Source organism: Balaenoptera physalus, assembly GCF_965194825.1.
Source record: "Balaenoptera physalus genome assembly, chromosome: 11".
NCBI lineage: Eukaryota > Metazoa > Chordata > Mammalia > Artiodactyla > Balaenopteridae > Balaenoptera > Balaenoptera physalus.
The window spans coordinates 21437169-21459891 of record NC_138896.1 but is presented as its reverse complement, the minus strand read 5'-3'; the positions used below and the strand labels follow the sequence as shown (position 1 = coordinate 21459891).

General features: G+C 38.2%; 2 protein-coding genes across 2 annotated transcripts in view; both read left to right on the top strand.

Annotated features, from left to right (window-relative positions):
• The window catches only part of LOC309637346 (olfactory receptor 2M2-like), a 31813-nt gene extending 10510 nt beyond the window's left edge, over positions 1-21303 (top strand). The window contains 4 exon segments of the mRNA XM_082411755.1: positions 10-16673; positions 16676-17143; positions 17146-17190; positions 17193-21303. Of these exon segments, the coding sequence (XP_082267881.1) occupies positions 16610-16673; positions 16676-17143; positions 17146-17190; positions 17193-17491 (876 nt within the window). The 5' untranslated portion in view covers positions 10-16609 and the 3' untranslated portion in view covers positions 17492-21303.
• ZNF322 (zinc finger protein 322) lies at positions 192-1400 on the top strand (the record flags this gene model as incomplete). The annotated part of the gene is made up of 1 exon (XM_082413768.1): positions 192-1400. The coding sequence occupies one exon, from the start codon at positions 192-194 to the stop codon at positions 1398-1400; it is 1209 nt and encodes a 402-aa protein (XP_082269894.1).
• Positions 21304-22723: the final 1420 nt, after the last annotated feature.

The following is a 22723-nucleotide window of genomic DNA, read 5'->3' as shown; positions in this document are numbered from 1 at the left end:
GTCTCACAGGGTTGGAAATACCAAGTAAAGAATTAGTGTATATGATGCTGGAAACTTGCAGAGAGGAGCTGCTCATGACTGAAAGGTCTAAAACAGATGTATCTTTCAAGTTCTCATTGAGAAAATGACTGTGAAGAAAATGATGGGTCAGGAAGACCAGTGGAAAACTCCCTAGGAGAGAGCCATAGAAAATGTACACTTCAGAAGAGAGGTATAATCAGAGAACTCAAAAAAGGAAAATATATCATGTGTGCCCTCAGAAGGGTAAAAAGATTTTTATTCATGTGCATGAGATTGCTCAAATAGATGATCAGATATACCAGTGCCTTGAACGTGAGCAAAACTTCTGTGAAAACTTAGCTCTTATTATGTGTGAGAGAACCCATACTGGGGAGAAACCTTATAGATGTGATATGTGTGAGAAAACCTTCATCCAAAGCTCAGATCTTATTTCACACCAGAGGATCCACAATTATGAGAAACCTTATAAATGTAGCAAATGTGAGAAGAGCTTTTGGCACCACTTAGCCCTTTCAGGACACCAGAGAACACATGCAGGTAAAAAATTCTATACATGTGATATTTGTGGCAAGAATTTTGGTCAGAGCTCTGATCTGCTTGTCCACCAGCGAAGCCATACAGGCGAGAAACCGTATCTATGTAGTGAGTGTGACAAATGCTTCAGCCGAAGTACAAACCTCATAAGACACCGAAGAACTCACACAGGTGAGAAACCATTTAAGTGTCTGGAGTGTGAAAAAGCTTTTAGTGGGAAATCAGATCTTATTAGCCACCAGAGAACTCATACTGGTGAAAGGCCCTACAAATGTAATAAGTGTGAGAAAAGTTACCGACACCGTTCAGCCTTCATTGTTCATAAAAGAGTTCATACTGGGGAGAAGCCCTATAAGTGTGGTGCCTGTGAGAAATGCTTTGGCCAGAAATCAGACCTTATTGTACACCAGAGAGTCCACACAGGTGAGAAGCCGTATAAATGCTTAGAATGTATGCGAAGTTTTACTCGGAGCGCCAACCTAATCAGGCACCAGGCAACTCACACTCACACTTTTAAATGCCTGGAATATGAGAAGAGTTTCAGCTGTAGCTCAGACCTTATTGTGCATCAAAGAATTCACATGGAAGAGAAACCACATCAGTGGTCTGCATGTGAGAGTGGCTTCCTCCTGGGCATGGACTTTGTTGCCCAACAGAAAATGAGAACTCAGACAGAGGAGCTGCATTATAAATACGGTGTCTGTGATAAAAGCTTTCACCAGAGCTCAGCCCTTCTTCAACATCAGACAATCCACATCGGTGAAAAACCATATATCTGTGATGTGGGGGAAAAAGGTCTTGAGCTCAGCCCTCCCCATGCATCAGAAGCCTCACAAATGTCTTGACCAGACAAGAAGTTATAATGCCATAAAAAATGTATTTACAATGTAAGAGAACTCCTTAAGATGAAGAACTCTAAGCAAATCTCAGACTTTCCTCAGAGCTCAGATTTCACTGCGGACCAGAGAATCTGCAGTTGTAGGAAGTTGAGAAATGGTTTGCCCAGAGAGCTGTCCTTACAGAACCTTATCAACCACTCCAATGAGAAACCTTACAAATGCTCTGAGTTTGGGAAAACCTTTAGTCCAAGCTTGTATCTGATCACCCACAAGAGGATTCATACAGGTGGGAAACCTTACAAATTTGGTGAATGTGAGAAAGCTTTCTAGCAATGGTCACCTCTTCTCATTCCAAGAGAATTCACATTGGTGGACAGCATTTTTAATACCCTGTGTCAACAGTGCTTCAGAGAGTGTGCACATTTCGTTGGACGTCAGAACACCCCACTGGGGAGAGACCCCCACAAGTGTGAAGAAAGCTTCTAACAGAACTATGACTTTCTTACCTATCAGAGAAGCCATACAGGTGAAAATTTCTATATTTACCTTGAAGGTGGCAAAAGCATTAGGTGGAGAGCCTTCTTGGGTTTGCACCCCCCCAAAAAAAAAAAAAAAACAATCTGAGGAAAGACCTTATGAATTCTCTGAATGAGGAAAGCTTCTGTCAGTGATTGGTTTTTGTGGTATACTGGGGAACTCACATAAGTGAAAAACCCTATAAATAACCTTGAGTCTAAAAAAAGCCTTGCAGGAAATCCCTACCTTACTGTGCCCCAAAGAACCTACTCTGCAGATAATTTTGTTCTAGTAAGAGATCTAACTGTGGACTCTGTACATTTAATAGGTATGAGAAGAACTGTTCTCATAGTTAGTTGACCCATATAGTAGAGATGACTTTTAATGAGTCAATATGTAAACTTTTTTTTAGATACCCAGAAACTTTTTCTGGGAGGAGCTAGGGCAGGTCAGAGTAGGCCTGATGGGAAACTCAGGTAAAGATGCTTTTCTTTTATCTGAACCACTTAATGATTGCTTTACTTACAGTTTTTAAAATTTGGAACTCCAATAAAGAAAAGGACTGTAACCTTGAGATAGATGGTGTGGCATGTGTTACTGTTGGGGGAAAGAAGTACATTTACTTTGCCTCTGTTGATTTTGTAAGTCTTGGCTGGAATGGGGACTAGTGTGTTGATAGCAGCATGGGAACCTTTTGCTGGTTGTGAAAAGAACTAAGCAGCTAAGGAGTAGTTTTCGTAGATCAAAACTCTTCCCAAGGCTTCCCCTTTGGAGGGCCAACCTCATAACGAGGTAGAATACTCAGCTTTTTACTTGTGAGTTGAGGCATACCCTCACAAGTTTCCTTTCCCTAAAATCTTTCCAATTATTACTGGTATTTGCAGTTTCAGCTTTAGAGATTCATTTCTTCTCAACTCAGAGATGCACATTCCAGGATAATAGTTATGATTTTTGCTAGTACCCATACTTTTGTGACTTCATTTATCATGTTTCTTTCAATGGTAAGATATCCTCATCAGCTCCTTGCAAAATAATTAAGAGAAAGCTGAAAGAAAGGTTTAAGCCTGAGTAGGCTTTAAACTTTACAGAGTAAAACACATAATGATGCATTATTAATGGAGAAGCTAGACTTTGATTTTGAGAATCGTGACTCAAAAGCTGGTGTTTTGTTTTTTTTTTTCCACTCCATTATCCTGCTGTTTATAGCAAATCAAGCCGCATAATGACATGCCTTTCATTTACTTCGGTTCTGCCAAGGAAAGAGAATACTTTTTATTCCCAGGGAAAAGACTGCAATCACCACAATATAAGGTATATATTTCGCTTGTAATGTAGGATTCTAAATGCTAGAAGGGAAAAGTAGTTGGCAGATTCATCAGAGGTTTAAGGATAAGCACTTATCTCCAACTTAACAGAATAATTATGATTACCTTTAATATTCTCCAGAAATACTCTAATTAATCTAGGGATCTGTAAGTGGACACTTCTGAGGTTTTTTTCTTCCCTCAGATTAAAAGACATTTAATATAAATACTTAAAACTTCTACAGTATTTGGGACTGTAGGCTTGGTGAATAAGTATTTTGAGTCCTCTGGTTTATCTTAGCAAATCCTGAACTCCAGAGAGCGTTGGTGTTCGGACTCATGGCGGTGGCCAACTGTTGCACTGCCACCTTGTGTATGGCTCTAAGCTTTGATCCTGATGACTGGTTGATGACCTTGATAATCTTAGGGTCAGAGGATATAGCTCATAGTGATAATAAGGAATCTGATTCTAGGGTGTTTTTTTCTTTCTTCTTTTAGAAAACAGGTCCTAGAAGTTTATTTGGTCTGATGTATTTTAGTAATTTTCATAAATAGCTCTTATACCATAAATAGTTGCTCGGTGTGATAAAACACACAAGATGTATTTGTTTCTCTTTGGTGAAAATCATGCCTATCACTAGTATATGTTTGACAATTGTAATTCTTAAAATAGTATTGGGTGTATGGCTTGGTGGTGATGAAAATTAGTCCTTATGGCTACTTGTTAGTCATTAGAGAGAACTTGGAGAAGGGAACAGAGTTTGTATCTTTGGCAGGGCAATGACTTGCCCCTTCTTTCAACTAATCTTCCTGGTAATTGTCTCTAGTCTTTAAGTAAATTAAGAATGGACCATCCCTCAGACAGAGAACTTTGGGGGTATGAAACAGGTCTGAGGGCTTTTAACCATGGGGGGAAAAAGGTGTTGGTATTACTCATATAGAATAACCTGAGGTTGGAAAGGACCACTTGGGAGCCTGTAACCAAAACTAGAAGGTAACTTCTGGGATGGATGGAGGTTCTCTTGAAACAGTGCCAACCTAAATCTACCTCAGGTAAGTAGTCAGAGTGACTTTTTCACGATTTCAGACCAAACGAGACACTTGTATTCAGTCAATGTATTCCTGTGCTTTAATGTTTTTGTTTTCCCTTAATTCTTAAATAAAAGCATTGTTCTGAAAACTCCATTTTTGCCTCCACTGTACTAAGAAGAAGCATTTCCCCTACACTTGCGTTAGAATAAAGCAGATGTTCAGGAGTCCTTTCACAGTGTATACATATATCAAACTGTCATAGTGTACACTTTAAATACCTTACAATTTTATTTGTCAGTTATATCTCAGTAAAGCTGGGGGGAAAAAGAATAAAGTGGATATTCATGTGACCCTTTGGCCTGGTGGTGATGATAGCCATTGGACCATCTCTAGAATTCCAAGATTTTTTTTTTTTAAGAATTCCAGGAATTTTTTATGCTAAGGCAAATAATGAATGGAAACCTGGAAGGAGTTATGGTCTTTGCTCTGCTGTAGGCATTGGACCCTTTTGGAGCCTCCCCATTGCATTACATACAGAGCACAGGGAGGAGTAATAGCTTAAACTGACCGTATTTGGGACTAAAATTCAGAAACAACAAAACTTCTGTCTATACCCTCAAAATAAAGGACAATTTTGAATTTTCAATGCCCAGTGGAATTCATGTATGACTCCAGTTCTACCTCTTATCACCTCATCTTATCATGTGTTGGAGTGAGGCAAAGGAGATGGTGTAAAAATGGTGGCACTGATTTACCTCCCATTATGAAGTTTGCCCCAGTTTACATCTGTTTGCTCTGCCACAGAATAGGTCCCAGCATTTTAAGTGGCTCTCATTGTGGGAAAAGAAAAGTTAAGACAATTTGGATGGATGAAAAGGGGAAGGGAAAATGGTACAATTTCAAGTTTTGTTTTTTCTTTTGACATAAAGTGGTGTGGCTAAAACAAGGCCTGTGGCCTTTATGCTTATCCCCCCACTTAAAGTGATGCTACATCCCAACGTTTAGCTGGGCTGTGGCGAGAAATATTTCTGGGAAAAACACTAGTCATAGCCCTTACAAGTAATTAGAAGAGAAATGGTGCCACACTCGGGTAGAAGAAGGGAAAGGTGCCTCTCAGTACACGTGTATGCCCCAAGAGTTTCTTGAAAGAGTTCTTCACATTGCTTCCTGACGGGCTGGGGAGGACTTGTATGTGACTGAGGCTTTGTTGTTTCATGCCCAAAATATTAGCTTGTGTCATTACCCAAGCAGAGATTTGGACTTTAAAGTGAGGGCGGCTGAAGGCAGTTAACCCTTGCAGAGAGAATCCTTTTTCCATCTGGCACAGGACACTTTAAAAATAGGGGTATAGGAATCCAACTCTCAGTAGTAACTGATAACATCAAATAATTGGTAATTAGTGAAGAAAGGAGAAGTCTCTTGGAGTAACTCCTGTTGTTTATCTTTTATACCCACTTTCAAATTCTCTGCAACCCTCTTGTATCCAGGAATCTTGGTCTTAATTGCCTGGCTCAGCAATTTGCATTAATGTATCTGAAAATGAGAAGTCTTTTATATGGAATTCGAAGTGAACATCCTCACTATTGAATCCAGCACCTCGTCTAGATGAGGAGCCTCAGTCTTGCAGATGAAGTTGGAGCTGCTTTGGGAGAAATGAGGGCAATTGGTTTCGGGGGCAGTAGGGCCATATCATGATTTACCAACAGGCAGTTTAAAACACATCAGTTTCTGACTGAGCAGGGGACTGATAAGGGAGTTGTTTGGAACAGTCACAGTTGTTTGGAACAGGGCTGCAGTGACCTGTCTTCTCTCCTCTGTCAATGTCATAAGCCCACACTCTCAGCCCTCATTCTCCAGCCCTATTCAGCCACCACCACCCCTGCATAGGATCATCTACTCCAACGAGAAAAATCTCTAGTAGAGGCCTCCTGACCACTTCAAAACAAATCTCTTTATCCTGCCTTTCTTCTCCCAAAGGAATAAACGTCCTGACTCCTTTAACTTGCCAAGCACATTCTCTTCAACAACCTCTGAAACCTTCCTCATTTATCTCTCTCTAGATTTTTTCATTTATTTCCTTCATTGAGATTTTCCCTCATGTCTTCAAATATGTATAGATGCCCTTTCATTCCCTGTCTTTTTTTTTTTTTTAAAACTTTAGGTTGCCCTTAATAGGCTAGTGTTTCTCTTAATTTTCCCCCTTCCAGAATTCACCAGCTTAAAATCTATACTGCCTCCATTTCTAAGTGTTCATTTCCTATCATGCTATAATCTGGCTTTACACAGTTTCCTACCTAGCTATTCTCTCAAAGATCATGAGCAACCTTTGAAACAAAGTGGATGATGTGCTCTCCAACACGGCACATCAGTTGCCTGCCTCTTTTTTTTGTCCTTAGCAATACAGTATAGTACTGATTCTCACCCTGTCTTTCTGACATTTCTTTCTGTTGACGCCTGTGTTGGCTCCTTTTTTCCTAATCTCATAAAGCATAGGGGCTGATTACCTGCTTTTTCTTAGAAAATGTATTCATCTGTATTGTATGTCTTTTACTCAGATGTAAGTAACCTCCAAATTCTCATTCCCATAAGAGCTAATTTTAGTTTTCCAGCATCCTGAGTCATTTCTCTTAAAGGCTCAAACCATGTAAAATCCAACTCATTTCCACTTCCAACCACTGACCCATGTCCCAATTTTTCCATTAGGATTGATGGCACCACCTTTGCTGAGCCAGGGTATCATCTTTGACTCTTTCTTTTCTCTCCCCTGTCACCAGATCCTGTTATACTTTCTTCATGTCTCTCACCCTTATTCCTTCATTTGCATTCTTATTATAACCACTCTAGTCCGGAAACTTACTAGTTTTGATTTTTACAATAATCTCTCTTATCTCTCCTCTTTCTCTCCATCCTACTCAGTTCAGTAGGTTTACCTGCTTTTTACACTGTCTTATGCAACCTTAAATAGATTACTTTCCATTACTTATAGCATCAACTGTACGTTTTCTAACCTAGCTTTTACGGAGCCTAAAATTTGATCCCTTTTTAGATATATTTTCTGAAATTAATCTAGAGCTGACATTTCACCCTCATCTGTTGTGCGGCAGGAGTGTGGTTTGATGAATCGAGGGCAACTTCAAGCATGAAATACCATTTCCTTTGGTTTGTGAGCCCAAGTTTAAGCTAATTTAGCACCTAGCATTATCCTGATTAGCATTATGGGTCTAAGGTGGGCACATAAACTATGTTGGCCCAATTAGACTAAAGGAAAAATCTTATATAAACTCCTCCCCACTCATTCCACAGGCATGGTTGATCTGGCTCTGGGGAGTGACAGAAAGCAGAGCTGAGAAAATTGCCAAGAGATGGGTCAAGAACCATGGCTGAAAAAAAGATGAGAAAAAAAGTCCTTTTTGATTACGTCTTATTGAGTTGGGTTTCTATTACTTATAACTGAAAACATTTTCATATATTCCATAAACTCTTACCTAGTTAGGCAGTTTTCCTTGCTATCCACTGAACATACTTGTTTTTTGTTTACTGTGCTTTCTGTACTTGGACTGTGTTTCATATTGCTTTCTAGCTACTCAGATCTAAATATCTGAATATAAATATCTGTACAAAATATGAATTTATATGGAACTCATACATCCTTGGAAGGCTCTCTGGTATCTGTTCTCTGATGACCGGAAGTGACTATGGAAGATATCCATGGATGAAGGACTCTACTGGGCTTGCACAATTTTATGGATTATGCGTCAGATGATACTCAATATCTAAAAGGAAGCTCAGGTCACATGGCCATCCTTTGTATCCCATTGTGCAGCATTAAGTCTCTACAAAGCCCAGTAAAGAGTGAGGAGCTTTTTCTCAGTTATTCTTTTCCTGTGAATTGACAGAGGCTTCATAGAGCATCTCTATTTAACACGGACCCTTGATGCACCATTGGATCTGGTATCATAAAGCCCAGTTACACAGCAACTTGCTCAATACTCTAAATCAGCTACAAAGTAGCTTAATGGATTTGGGGACTGAGATGAAATAAGGTAGGTAGAGTTTTGGTAAGGCTCCATCTATCCCTCATTTGGCACTTATAGGGAGGAGCTCTCCAACTATTCTTACTCATAGTGTTACTGGGGCTTCTGAGTGTTTACTGGACTTCTCCTCCCATGGGTCCTTCTCATGGAAATGATAGGACTCCACATTTCCCGGTGATCAGAAGAACTAACACATATCCCCACACTGTCCAACTGATGATAAGTATCAGGCATTTGAATCTGAGCTTTTAAAGATTTCTAATTAGGGTCAGGCAGGAAGTTTTAGTGGGAGCCATACAAAGAGAGAACTAAGAATGTAATGACTGTTGAGTGAAGGCCCAGTATTTGAATCACTCCTGTCATAAGGAAAAAGAGGCCAATAGTGACTGGTGATGTCTATTTTAAGACAACGTGTGGCCATTATTGAACATTCGAAATATTCCCCAAAAAGTAATAATTAAAAAAGTGGTACAGAAGGGAATATCCCTCATCAACTCAGCAGTCATCTCAGACTCTGAATTAGCAAATAATTCTGCTCTTTTTCTTAACCATAGTAAAGTAAAATATCACTGGCAGCAAGCCTATGCATTATATGAAAGCTGTTTAATGAAGAACAAGCATGTTTGAGGCTTATTAGTAGCTTAATCTAAAAGTGTCAACTGACAAAGAAAATAGGGTGAACGAAAAAAGCTTATTGAACAAGTTTTTCCATGGGATAGAGAATGAAATCCAGGGACCAAGATGTCATTGTTAACTTTGGAAGAAGAGAGCCTGCACAATAGAATCAACTGGGAAGATTTTTAACATAGCAATGCCTGGTTTCTTCCGAAGAGATTCTGATTCAATGAGTCCAGAAAGGTCAGGTACTAGAAAACATTTTTGAATCATCTCCTCAAAAGATTCTAGTAAGTATCTAAGTTTGAGAACCACTCAGAGGCAGGAGAAATTGTGAAGATGTTTAAAGCCAGACATTAGGTGACTATTTCAAGCAGTCTGTATTATTAATGATGAAAGAAACAGATCATTCTCTACTACCTGGTATCAAAAACAAAGCTTATGCTGGAAACAGAAGCAATTACCTTGATGACCTTGGAAAAAATTGAAGATAACTTCACCAGTGGAATTAAAGGCAAGAGACTAAATCCCTATGGACTAAGAAATTTAACTAGGGGAAAAAATCCTAGGAATTTAAGCCTTTTTATTTACTCAGTGCTATTGTTTCTTCTTGGGAAACACCAGAAGGTACGATTGGAAAAAGAAGTTTAAATTTCAAAATTTCTAGCACGTTCATGGTTTCAATGAGGCAGAAATGGATGACAACCTCTACTATTTTAGATACTTCCAAAGCAGTAGATATATTTTCATCTTAACTTGGCCTACCTTAATTCATCTCATATTTAAAAGTTGAGAAATATTAGTCTTGTCTAGGTCTTGGGTTCTTTTTAAAGAATATTATGTGAATATAAGACATTATGATTTGACTGTACTATAATGTACACAACTTTAAAACTCATTCAGAGAATCTCTTCATGGATCTATTTCATTAAATCTACACTTTTTTTCCCCTAAGAAGCACATATTGAACTCTTTGTAAAGCAAAGTTCTATTTGATTAAAATAGTACTTTTTAAAATGACATTATCTTTTAGTGGCCTATACTCTAGTTTAGAGAATAAGTCATTATACAAAATAATAGGATAAAAATAAAGATGGAAGTTAATATATGTTTTATGGATTGAATTGTGTCCCTCAAAATTTATATGTTGAAGTCCCAGTACCTCAGAATGTGACCTTATTTGGAGATTTGGTCCTTACAGAGGTAATCAAGTTAAAATAAGGTCAATAGGGTGAGTGTTAATCCAGATGACTAGTGGCCTTATAAAAAGAGGAAATTTGGAAACAGACACAAAACAGCAAGATTGCCATGCGAAGATGGAGGACACATCAGGGTTATTTTCTACTAGCCAGGGAATGCCAAAGGTTGCCAGCAACCACCAGAAGCTAGGTGAGAGGCATGGAACTGATTCTTCCTTGCAGCACTCAGAAGGAACCAGTCTTGCTGACACCTTGATTTGACACTTCTGGCCTTCAGAACTGTGAGACAGGAAGGTTTGATTGTTTAGTCCTCCTGGTTTTTGGTACCTTGTTATGGCAGTCTAGCAAACTAATACAATATGATTAAATACCAAAAGTATGGTAATGGTAATAAGATGGTTGAAGCTTATATTTTCTGAGTTCGTATGTTTTGGATTAAGCTTTATGCTGAGTTATCTTTTATTATCTTTGCAACAACACTGAGGGATGATATTGGTCTCACTATAGAATTTTTTTTTCAAGAGGATTCTTGAGAATATCACTGTTGGCAGTAGAGCAATGATTCAATCACAGACCCATCTGATCTCAAAATCCCAGTTCAGCACTCTGGTCCAAGAGCAGTAGAAGAGACCATATGACTGAATTTAGTGAATGGGGAGCATATGATCTATTAAAATGAAATAGAGTTCATGAGGGTGATGTGGTTGTTCTAGAGCTGGAGTGAAGGAATGAACTGAAAATGTTGGGGTGAGTTGGAGAACAAAGCTGCTTCTTCATGAGGGAACTAACCTGAGCCAAGACCTCATATTAGAAAATATTTGGGGATGAAAGAGTAGAATTCTCAGGGTTTGTGTCAAAAAACAATGAGAAACCTCCTGAGATGGTGGGAGTAACCTCTTGTGCAGTATCCTGACCCCCAAAAGAAATAGTTGTCATTCGATTTTCTGACAGTTTGGAGCCTGTGTAGGTCTCTGACAAGGAGAGTGACATAACTCAATGGTACTAAAAACAAAAAGCAATCAGAGACTATTGTATCCACGGGAGGGGAAGTAAAGGATTTACTTTATTGAAAATTTAACAATGTTACTGGGAGAGGCAGAGGAAATTTTCAGAAGTAGCCCTGTGTTTCCAATAGGTACTAGCTTTTCTCTATATGGAATGCCATGAGAGGGTCCTCTTCGAAAGCAGGAAGATGGACTACAGCAGTGGTTCTCAAACAGTAGCCAGCATCCAAATCACCTGGAGGCTTGTTAAAACATATTTCTGATTCAGTAGGGCAGAGGTGGGGCCTGGAAATGTGCATTTCCTGCAAGTTCCCAGGGGATGTTGATGCTACTTTGTTGGGGGATTGCACTGTGAGAATCACGGCACTAAGTGAGTACTTTCCATCTGTCCTGGGGCAGGCTTTTTACTGTGTTCTGCAGGAGGAGGATGTTGCTGTGTTATAACTAAGAGAAAATACAAGTTAGTCCGGCATCCACAGAGGAACTGACCTCTTCATACTTGGTATGCCCTGACCATGTCCAAATTTTTATCTGTCCTCTCCATGTGGTTTCTCCTCAGTTTCTTATTCCTTCCAAGTGTCATTTTTGCTCAAAATTTAAACTAATTCAGTCATCTTCCTCAGCAGAGGTTTTTCTCTGTTCCTCCTCTCTCCAGTTTTCCTTTTACATATATATGTATTTAATTTATATTTGGAAGGTCCTCCTCTTGGAACTAGGAATACAGGTAAACTCAATCTCATTCTGTACTCTAATGAAGTAATTAGGCATAGCCATATAGTGTTTAATGATACATTGTTTGTAATGATCAATGACACGTGGGCCCTTAATTCAGGATTATATAGCAGAAAGCATTTTGCGAGCATTTGGATGTGGATTTTCTTTTGTGCGAAAGAAAGTAAAATACAAAAGATTGAACTAACACGGTTTAAGATTTTAGGTGTATTACTATATAAAACCCTTTGTATTACTATTTGTATAACTAAAGACAGTCTAAGATGTTCTTGAAAATTATTGAACCACAATTTTTTTGACCACTAGTGTTGCTGCAAGATATAGTTTTGCAGGTGTGACAATACAGAGAAGTTTTAATCAGCTGTTACTTTAAGCTCTCTAGCAAATTTTAAAGATTAGTTTTTGATCAGAAATTCTTATCGTTGGAAGGAATGAAGAAACACTACATGTTCCCATGAATAGTGACACACACACACACACATAAACACAGAGACAAACACAGGTACATTCCCTGTATTAAATAATTCTTGGGAGAGTCTGTTAAACAATGCCTTTGTATGATATTGAAAAGCAATGCCAACTGCCCTTTTGCCTTATTTCAACGTTTCGATACTGTTACTTAACACGTGTCAAGAATAGGAAATATGCCAACTGAGTGAGGTACAATATTCCTATGGAAAATTAAACTCTATTTAGTAAGTTGATTACATCCTTGAACACGCTGAATGTTAGGTTGAAGTTTCTGGAGTTTTTTGAAGTACAGTAATGGCCACTAATATATATGTAAAGGATGAGCTGGAAACTTAAGGATCTTCAGAAATAAGGGTTAATTAGCTTGTATAGTAACTATCAACATATGAGGATTAGGATTGTGGATTTTGGGTATAAAAACAGATGCACTTGTATGAATGAGAGAGTTAGTTTTAATAACAAATTCGTATGACTGTGTGACTGAGTCTTTGGGAATAAAAAGGAGTGAAGAAACCAAAATTATGGTTTATGATTAGTGAGATTTACAGTTAAAGAATTAAGGGACACTATGGTTATAAATATTTTCAGAAGACAGAATAAAGAAATGGCTAAGGACACTGGTAACAAAGTATTTATGTTTCATGGAGGTGAGAACATATATGTGCATATACCTTTGGGTATCTGTACATATATAATAATTATTACAATACAATTTGAAAAGTGCTGTTGTAGAGGTGTGTTTAGAAAGTGTTGGGAGGGTTTCCAACTCAAGAGTGCTGAAGAGTATGTGTAGCAATAAACAAGGACAATGATTTAGGGGGAAGAGAGGATCAGCAAAATAAATATTACAAGGGATACATGGAAGGATCAAAGCACAGGGGTATCTGATGAACAAAACAAACCAGAGTTGATGCAGTCGTGAGTTACACACAAAGGTCCCACGTGAAAAGGCATTAACTGAAGATCTGCTCAAAGAATGCTGTTCCAGTCAGCCCCACCACCATTCTCTCTCCAACCCTCATTCCTCATGCAGAGCAGTTGGCAGCCAAGTGCATACCTGGAAGCAAAACAAATGAAACCGGTACTGCTCTGTAAAACAATAATGACATTGGCTCAGAACATTAAGAGTTCTCCTAGGGTGTTGGCACCCCTACATAAAGTTCTCCTTATTTAGGTATTTGGCCATTTTAAGTGTTAGCTCTCCTCTTACAATGCCCACATCTAATTTTCTCATTTGCAGGCTCCCCTTAAGTAACCAGTGTTCACAATTCAGTTACCCGTTCAGGGTAGAAACCTGTAGTTAATCAGAGAGTAATCCGTGCTCCTACTGTTTACATTGTTTTAATATCACAAAGTTCCAATTGGCTCAAGTTTTAAATCAATAAACAATCATCATAAGATCTTTCAAAAAGACATTCTAATAAATGTTGTCAATAGGAACAATAGTTAGTGAAGTAACACAGTGAGAGATATAGGTACTCATCTTTCTCTCTAATGAATCCAGTAAAAAGAGAAATAGACTTTTAATAATGTTTTACAAAATTAGAAAGAGAGATAATAGAAGAAACAGATATAAAAAATACCATAATTATCAAAATGTATGATGAAAATGGGAAAGGAGAAGAAAGGCTGTTTAAGAGAATATTTTATTGTTGAAATATAGTTGATATAAAATATTGTTAGTTTCAGGTGTACTACATAGTGATTTGACATTTGCATACATTATGAAACGATCACCAAGATGTCTAGTAACCATCTGTCCACATACAGAGTTATTACAATATTACTGTCCCTATTCCTTATGCTGTATATTGTATCCCCATGGCTTATTTATTTCGTAAATGGAGGTTTTTACCTCTTATTCCCCTTCACCTATTTCACCCAGTCCCCACGTCCTCCCATCTGGCAACCATCCATTTTTTTCTCTGTATCTATGAGTTTGTTTTCAATTTGTTTTGTTTTCTAGATTCTATATGTAAGTGAGAGTATGCAATGTTTGTCTTTCACTGTTAATTTCAATTAGCATACTACCCTCAAGATCCATCCATATTGTTGCAAATGGCAAGGTTTCGGGGTTTTTTTAAGGCTGAGTAACACTCCATTGCATATGTATGCCACATCTTCTTTATCCAGTCATCTATGGATGGACATTTCAGTTGCTTCCATATCTTTGGTATGTAAATAATGCTGCAGTGAACATCGGGGTCATATAACTTTGGGGATTAGATTCAAATCAATAGAATCAAATGCAATAGAATATGACTGATCATATCGCAGTTCTATTTATAATTTGAGGAACTTCCATACTGCTATCTATAGTGCCTGCACCAATTTACAATCCCACCAACAGTGCACGAGAGTTCCCTTTTCTCCACATCCTGGCCAACAACTGTTACTTGTTGTAAAAGACATAAATTCGTGACTTCCGTGTCAAGTCTGACATGAGGAAAAGTGTATTATTATGGCTGTAACCAGCGGGTGAAATAAATTATTAAAAACTGTATATCTGTGGGGAACAAGATATGAGAATTTCCATTTTAATATGTGCATTTTATTTTAATTACAGCCTTTTTAAAAATTAAAGTTAAAACAAATAATATGGGAGAATAGCAGAAAACTCTAGAGACAGTTGAAATACCCTGATTAATAAAAACCAAGAATTTGAACTTTGTTATCTTCATTGATTGTATTAAGATGAGAACTCCATATTTTTGGTAACACTTGTTTTGTAAACTTGTCTATTTTTCTAATAACTTATTTAGAAAATAATTTTGCATAGATAGCTGAAAAGTAAAACTCTTGTTAGTTAATGCTATCATTAGTAAATAGGGATATTGATTATTTGATGTTTCCAAAATAATTTTCTGAACATGGTAAAAGTTTTAAGTATTAGCTGAGTGAATACTGATTGAATTACTTTAATCAAGGCATTAATTTGTGTATTTTTATTGAAATAATCTGCACAGTTGATTTCATTTGAATTTTATTCAGCATAAAATACTACAGTAATATTGAAGTGTTATTAGGTTAAAAGTAAATATACCATTACGTTATTATCATGAAGGCTCTGGATCTAAAACCTAGTGTATTCCAGAAAAAGCAAAAGGCTAAATATGGATTTGATCAGTGTTCTTAATTAGTACTAGTGTCTAAGTAGACTAGATCAAAGCGCATTATAGCCCTCATAGTCTCCTCCCACAAACCACACACACAGATGCTAATTTCACCACAAAATTTGGAGGAAGGGCAGTCTAGAGTGGACATGAATCTCCAGAGCAGGGAGGATGAGAGTAGGAGAAAACAGGAAAGATACCGTTTGCAAACGATACCCACAGTGCAATGATGGGTCACTTGCCACAGTCCAACATCAAGGCAGGAGATGCAGACAGTCTCTGGATGATAGAATCGCATAGGCCTTTTACCAATGAAGGGATGAGAGCAAGGACAGGCCAATTCTGGCTGGGCTTGAAACTTCTAAAACACTGAGGGGCCCTCTTTAAGAAAAAAAGAATATACAATGGTGAATAAAAAACTGCTAGGTCCTTCTAATGGACTTAAGCTTCAGTTAACTCCTCCTCTGGGTAGGGAAATCTCAAGAACTGCCCTTTCAGACTGAAACATAAATCATAATTTTGATTTTTTTACTTCCTCATCCACAATTAAATCATCTATTCATGATGTATAAATTACTTGCAGTTATTTATCAATTATTCTGAACTGGAAGTTCATCATCTATGTAATTGTATAAGTAGTAGTCCTGTTTAGTCTCTAAGTTTGGTGCACAAATAAGATTACATAAATGCAAAAGTTAATATCTCTTGGAAACAACAGAATATTAGTCGTTATTTTACTTTACTATATAGGCAATGACATTCAAAATGCTCTCTTCCTCTGTTACAGAATTCACTACATACTGACATATGATAAATTTATGGATATAATCCTGTTTAATAATAGTTTATATGTTTCTTGAGAAATCAGATGCCCTGTCCAGATGCTGTGGTTTGCATTGATATCTTGTTTAATAATCACAACTTAATTAAAAGGTTATCTCTACTATGTAAAGGAAGTAAAATGAAGCATGTAGAAATAACTTATCAGAGGACATGCACGTTGGTAGTGGAGGAACTTGAGTGCGATTAACGCCACCTGACTGAAAAGTCTCTGCTCATCCTTTTCCCGTCCTGACTGTATCGTGTATGTTGGTTTACCAGGGTACCACACATAGAGTGGACAGTGAATAAGTAACTGTCCCAGATATTTAATATTTATAACTTCTTGTGGTTCTAGATAAAGAAAATATTCATCATGGAATGGGTGAATCAGACATTTAGCTCTGACTTCACCTTGATGGGAATTTTTAGTCACACGCCACTCATATCTTTCTGTTCTCTCTGGTCCTGGGCCTCTTCACAGTGGCGCTCTTGGCAAACACTGTCATGGTTCTCCTCATCTACCTGGACACCCGGCTCCACACCCCCATGTACTTCCTCCTCAGCCAGCTCTCCCTCATGGACCTCATGCTCATCTGCACCACTGTACCCAAGATGGCCTGCACCTACCTCTCTGGCAGAAAGTCCATTTCTGTAGCAGGATGTGAAGCCCAGATATTCTTCTATGTGTCCCTATTTGGCGCTGAGGGCTTCTTGTTTGCTCTCATGGCCTATGACCACTATGTTGCCATCTGCTACCCTCTTCAGTACCCTAATCTCGTGAAGTGGAAAGTTTGTGGGCTCATGGCTGCCTCCTCATGGATCCTTGGTGTCTTTGATGGGATTGTTGATGTAGCTGCTACTTTGTCCTTTTTGTATTGTTCCCAAGAAATATCCCAGTTCTTCTGTGAAGTCCCAGCACCCTACGTCTCTCATACACAGATGCTTCCACATTTGAAACACATTTATCTGTTGTGCATTAATGCTCGTCTTCCCTTTGTCACTCATCATCATCTCCTACACACATGTAATTATAACTGTTGTTTGCATGAGTTCTGGGGAGGGTCGGCACAAGGCTTTCACCACCTGTACTTCACACCTTATTGTTGTAGTGATGTATTATGGAGCAGCTATATTCATATATATGAGGCCCACTTCTAATCTTTCCCCAACCCAGGACAAGATGGTGTCAGCCTTTTACACCATTCTCACTGCCATGCTGAATCCCCTTATATACAGCCTCCAGAACAAAGACTAGGGAGGTACTAGGGAAGGGGAAATCTAGAGAATAAATTGAATAATGGTTTACAGGGTTTATTTTTCTCTCATAACTACTCTCTCTTGCACATTTATTTATGAAAAAAAGGCCCCATATAATTTAACAACAAATACACAAACATATATTTTATATATACATATTAGTATATGTGTGTGTGTGTGTGTGTGTATACAAAACAAACAAACAAGCAACCCTCCCATATATTCCTTACTGAAATGTTCTCAGGTGTTCCCTGGGGTACATTCTCACTTGCCTCAGAAAGCTAAGTAAATCTAACTTTTTTTTTTTAATAAATTTATTCATTTATTTATTTATTTTGGCTGTGTTAGGTCTTCATTTCTGTGCAAGGGCTTTCTCTAGTTGCGGCGAGCGGGGGCCACTCTTCATCACGGTGCGTGGGCCTCTCCCTATCGCGGCCTCTCTTGTTGTGGAGCACAGGCTCCAGACGCGCAGGCTCAGTAGTTGTGGCTCACGGACCCAGTTGTTCCGCGGCATGTGGGATCTTCCCAGACCAGCGCTTGAACCCGTGTCCCTTGTATTGGCAGGCGGATTCTCAACCACTGCACCACCAGGGAAGCCCTAAATCTAACTTTCTTTAACTATAGGTGTGTTCCTGCTGGCCTTTGCTGGTGGGTTTTTGTATTGGGTGTTATCCAATAAGAAGAATTATGAAATGACTGACAAAACATAGAACATATTTGGGACCTAGGTCTAGGCTAAGAGTTCTTCAACTTGACAACAAAAGCACGATTCATAAAAGTAAAAAAAAAAAAATGATAAATTTATGCCCCCTCCTGGCAACCACTCATCTTTTTACTGTCTCCATAGTTTTGCCTTTTCCCAAATGTCATACAGTTTGAATCATAGAGAAGCCTTTTCAGATTGGCTTATTTCACTTAGTAGTGTGTATTTAAGATTCCTCCATGTCTTTTCAGGACTTGATAGCTTATTTCCTTTTAGTGCTGAATAATATTCTATTGTCTGGACACACCACAGTTTGTCATTCCTTTCACCTAATGAAGGACATTTTTGTTGCTCCCAAGTTGTGGCAATTATGAATAGAGCTGCTACAAACATTCATGTGCAGGTTTTTGTGTGAACACAAGTTTTAAAGTCATGGCTGCATCATATATTAACACTATTTTAGCTTTGTAAGAAACTGTCAAATTGTCTTCCAAAGTGGTTGCACCATTTTTCATTCCCATCAACAAAGAATGAGAGTTCTTATTGCTCCGCATTCTTGCCAGCATTTGGTGTTGTCAGTGTTTTGAATTTTAGCCATTCTGATAAGTATGAAGTGGTATCTCATTTTTGTTTTAATTTTCAATTCCCTAATGACATATAAGGTGGAGTGTCTTTTCATAAGCTAATTTTCCATCTACAGATCCTTTTTTGGTGAGGTGTTTATTTAGATCTTTGGCCCTTTTTAAAACTGGGCTGTTAGGATTTCCCTTTGGTGACATCAACAGCTTCACAACGACATAGAACATCTCTCCTTTCTGTCCCTCTTTTTTTTTCAAACTACTAATGCATTGTAATATTTCAATTAAAAAAAATTTTTTTTTTTTTGGCCATGCTGCACGGTCTATGGGATCTTAGTTCTCTGAGCAGGGATCGAACCCAGGATCTTGGCAGTGAAAGCACCAGGTCCTAATCACTGGACTGCCAGGGACTTCCTGATTTTTTTAATTAATGTTTTTATTTTTCACAGATTGTAGATTCATAGACAATTATAAGAAATAATACAGAGACATCCCAGTTTCTCACAGTGGTAAGTTACATCTTGTAAAACTAGAGTACAGTAATACAACCAGAATGTTGACATTGATACAGTCAAGAAACAGAACATCATTGAAACCACCAAGATCCCTCATGTGGCCTTAAATCACACCCACCTCCCTACCTCATCCTTACCCATCGAAAACACTAAGCTGTTCTCTATTTGTATAATTTTGTAATTTTAAGAATGCCATTTATGTGGAATTATACAGTTGTTTGTAACCTTTTGGGATTGGCTTTTTTCACCTAGAGAGGTTCTTTCAATATTTTTTATTATTAAGTAGATTATTTTTCTACTTGTGCTCTTAAAATTTATTTTTCTAAAGGCAAGAAAATGTGGAAGCACTATCAACTTTCATTGTTTATTAACTGGATAATTATAATTTGTTTTTGAATAAATTGACAGTATCTCCTCATTGCATGGCATTTATTCCTATGTAGTATCATTATGACTACTGAACTTCACTTTTTTAGTCATCAATTTCTACTTTTCTTAAAAACAGATGACCAAAATCTGTGGAGTTGGTTGTCATTGCTGAGAAGTATCACAGGGCTTAATAAGGTAAAACTCACCCCCATGAACTTCTTAGCATTCAAAGACACAGGTTAAGTTTTTGAAAAATAACCTAGACTGAAGGAAAAAATTATATCAAGCTTATAGACAGAGATGAAACACAGAGTCAAATTGATTATCTTTTTAGTTGCTCTCATCTCAGGGCTCATTTTGAAATGAGTGCTTGACCTGTGAAGGTGCTGTATTTGCTTACGATGTCTGTAGAGGCGAAGCATCATATATCCACTAGTCCAGCACATAGAACCCAGGAAGGAGGCATCTCGAAGGACCATGAATGTGAGAAAGAATCACCTAGTTAGGTCATCCATTTCCAAAATGAAGCAAGATTTGACAATGACTCTGGATAGAGACCCACTCCTTAAGACTGTAACTGAGATTATTAAGTTAGAAGATATGAGTAGATTAAGCATCCAGATGAATAAAAAGGAGTAAAAGATGTACAATGGGTTTCTGGCTTTAAATGCTGCCCAGTAAGACCTACCAGGACCCATGGTGATAGCTTGAAGAATGCTTAAAAGACTTGTCAAACAGATGGAAAGGCCATGTGACACTCTGTGTAGGTGAGTATTTGTCTTACATATAATATTATCCATGAGAGTCCTGAAGCCCAAAGCTGCTCCTGCCTCAGGGATACCTGAGTATCCCTGAGTATAGTACAAACTAGTAACATATGAACCAAGGATAAGTGGGTTATTATGAGGCATATGGGCCTCTGTTTGATACTCAACAGTGAAAATATGAGCACAGCACACAAAGAGAATGGCATTCCCAAAGACACCAAGTCCAGTTTGAAAGAGAAAAGCAATTCCCAGGGTGCCATCCATTGAAATCATTCTGACATTTCATGGACTGCAGAATTTTCAGGATGAACTTCTGTAACCTGTTTTTAAAAATTCCTCATTTTAGTAATTATTACCTGTGACCTCAAGAAGCATTAAACTGGTGGAGAGTAAAGGGAGATGGAAGTATACAAAGAAGTACCGTGTGGGCATTAGAAGAAAAATAGTAAGTATGGGAAAAAGAGAAAGAGATACAAACTATGTGTATAAGAAGAAAGTGAAAAGGAAAGCATCCACAGAAGAAAGAGGGAAAGGGTGAGGAGGGAAAGTGGGGAACTCAGGAGAAACAGTAAAAGGAAAATGACAAAAAGGAAAGTTGTGGAGGGGAGGTTACCATTGAAAAACATATCAATAAGGGAAATTAAAACCCATCAAAATATAGTGGGAAAGGAAGAAAGGAAAGAAAAAGTGCGAGTACTGGAGACGGGGGTGAGAGAACCAGCCACTTGGCATGCTCTTCCTCTTTCCTGCAATCATGACCCTCAGGGATTTTCTGCTCCTTCTTCTGCCACCAGGTTACTGGTAAAAACATAGTGATTTATTTAGGAGGATAAATAAAGTGCTGTTTTGTGAGCAGTAAATTTAAGGCAGTGCACTTACAGTTTGAAGCAACAAATTTCCCACATCTGAACATCTTCTTACTGAATGAACTGGTATGCAGAAAGCTTGAAAATTTAAATGTGTGTGGATCTATTACTTTAGATTGAGAAAGAAACACACACACACACACACACACACACACACACACACACACAGTCTCACATTCTGATAATGCATATGCTGTCTATACGTATGCTCATTACCATTTCTGTAAGTGCTTTGCCCCTTATCAAAGCAAATATGAATTTAAAATTATTCCACCTCTAGCCTGCAATGCAATGAAAATGCTCTGCATGCATACTTCCTGTGCGTGCATGTGTGGGTATGGTTGTATGAGGAATGGGGGTGTAGATGGTCACGCGTTTCTTTAAAGAGCAGTAACAAATCAATTATTGAGCCCTCACAGGGGTGATAACGCATATCTTCATGCATTGTTACTCTGATTCTTCTTTTAATACCATCTTCTCTGTCCTTTACTCCCTGTCCTGTACTAATGTGATAATTTCAAAGTACAACTCCTGGGCATATTTCAGGTACTTCAATCAGCTCTCTCTGGATACCACATTATTTAAGAGACAAAATATGCAGAGATATGCTGCCAGGATTACACAATTTATTTCCATGGAAAGCTGTATTTTCATTTCTTGGAACTAGTGTTGAGGATTTACTTTGGTTAGAATCATCACTTACATTTTGTTGTGGACCTATATTGTGACACTCTTGGAATGAAGAGTATTGCTAAGTATTGCTCAGTCCCAGTAAAGAATACTGGTTAATCTCTAAGAGGATGGATTAGAAGTGTGTGTGTGTCTGTGTGGGGTTTTTTTGTTTTTTGTTTGTTTTGGCTGCATTAGGCCTTCATTGCTGCATGCAGGCTTTCTCTAGTTGCGGCGAGCCGGGGCTACTCTACTGCAGTGCGTGAGCTTCTCACAGCGATAGCTTCTCTTGTTGTGGCGCCCGGGCTCTAGGCTCACGGGCTTCAGTAGCTGTGGCACATAGGCTCAGTAGTTGTGGCTCTAGGGCTCTAGAGCACAGGCTCTTTAGTTGTGGCGCACAGGCTTAGTTGCTCCACGTCATGTGGAATCTTCCCGGACCAGGGCTCGAATCCATGTCCCTGCATTGGCAGGAGGATTCTTAACCACTGCGCCACCAGGGAAGTCCTGTCTATGTGTTTTAAAAACATACTTTTTAAGAGTTTGAAAATATATTTAAGTATTTATATAAATTTAGAATAAATATGTAAATTGTTCTCAAGTTGTTTTAAATCAGCAAAATTCTTTATCAAGAATGACAAGAAGAAAATTCACCAAAATGTTATTAATGGGTGATCATATTCTTTGTTCAAGTATGAGTGCTTTTTTTTCTATTCATTCATTCATTCATTCACTTCGCATTTGACAAATTTAAGAACAAGCATTG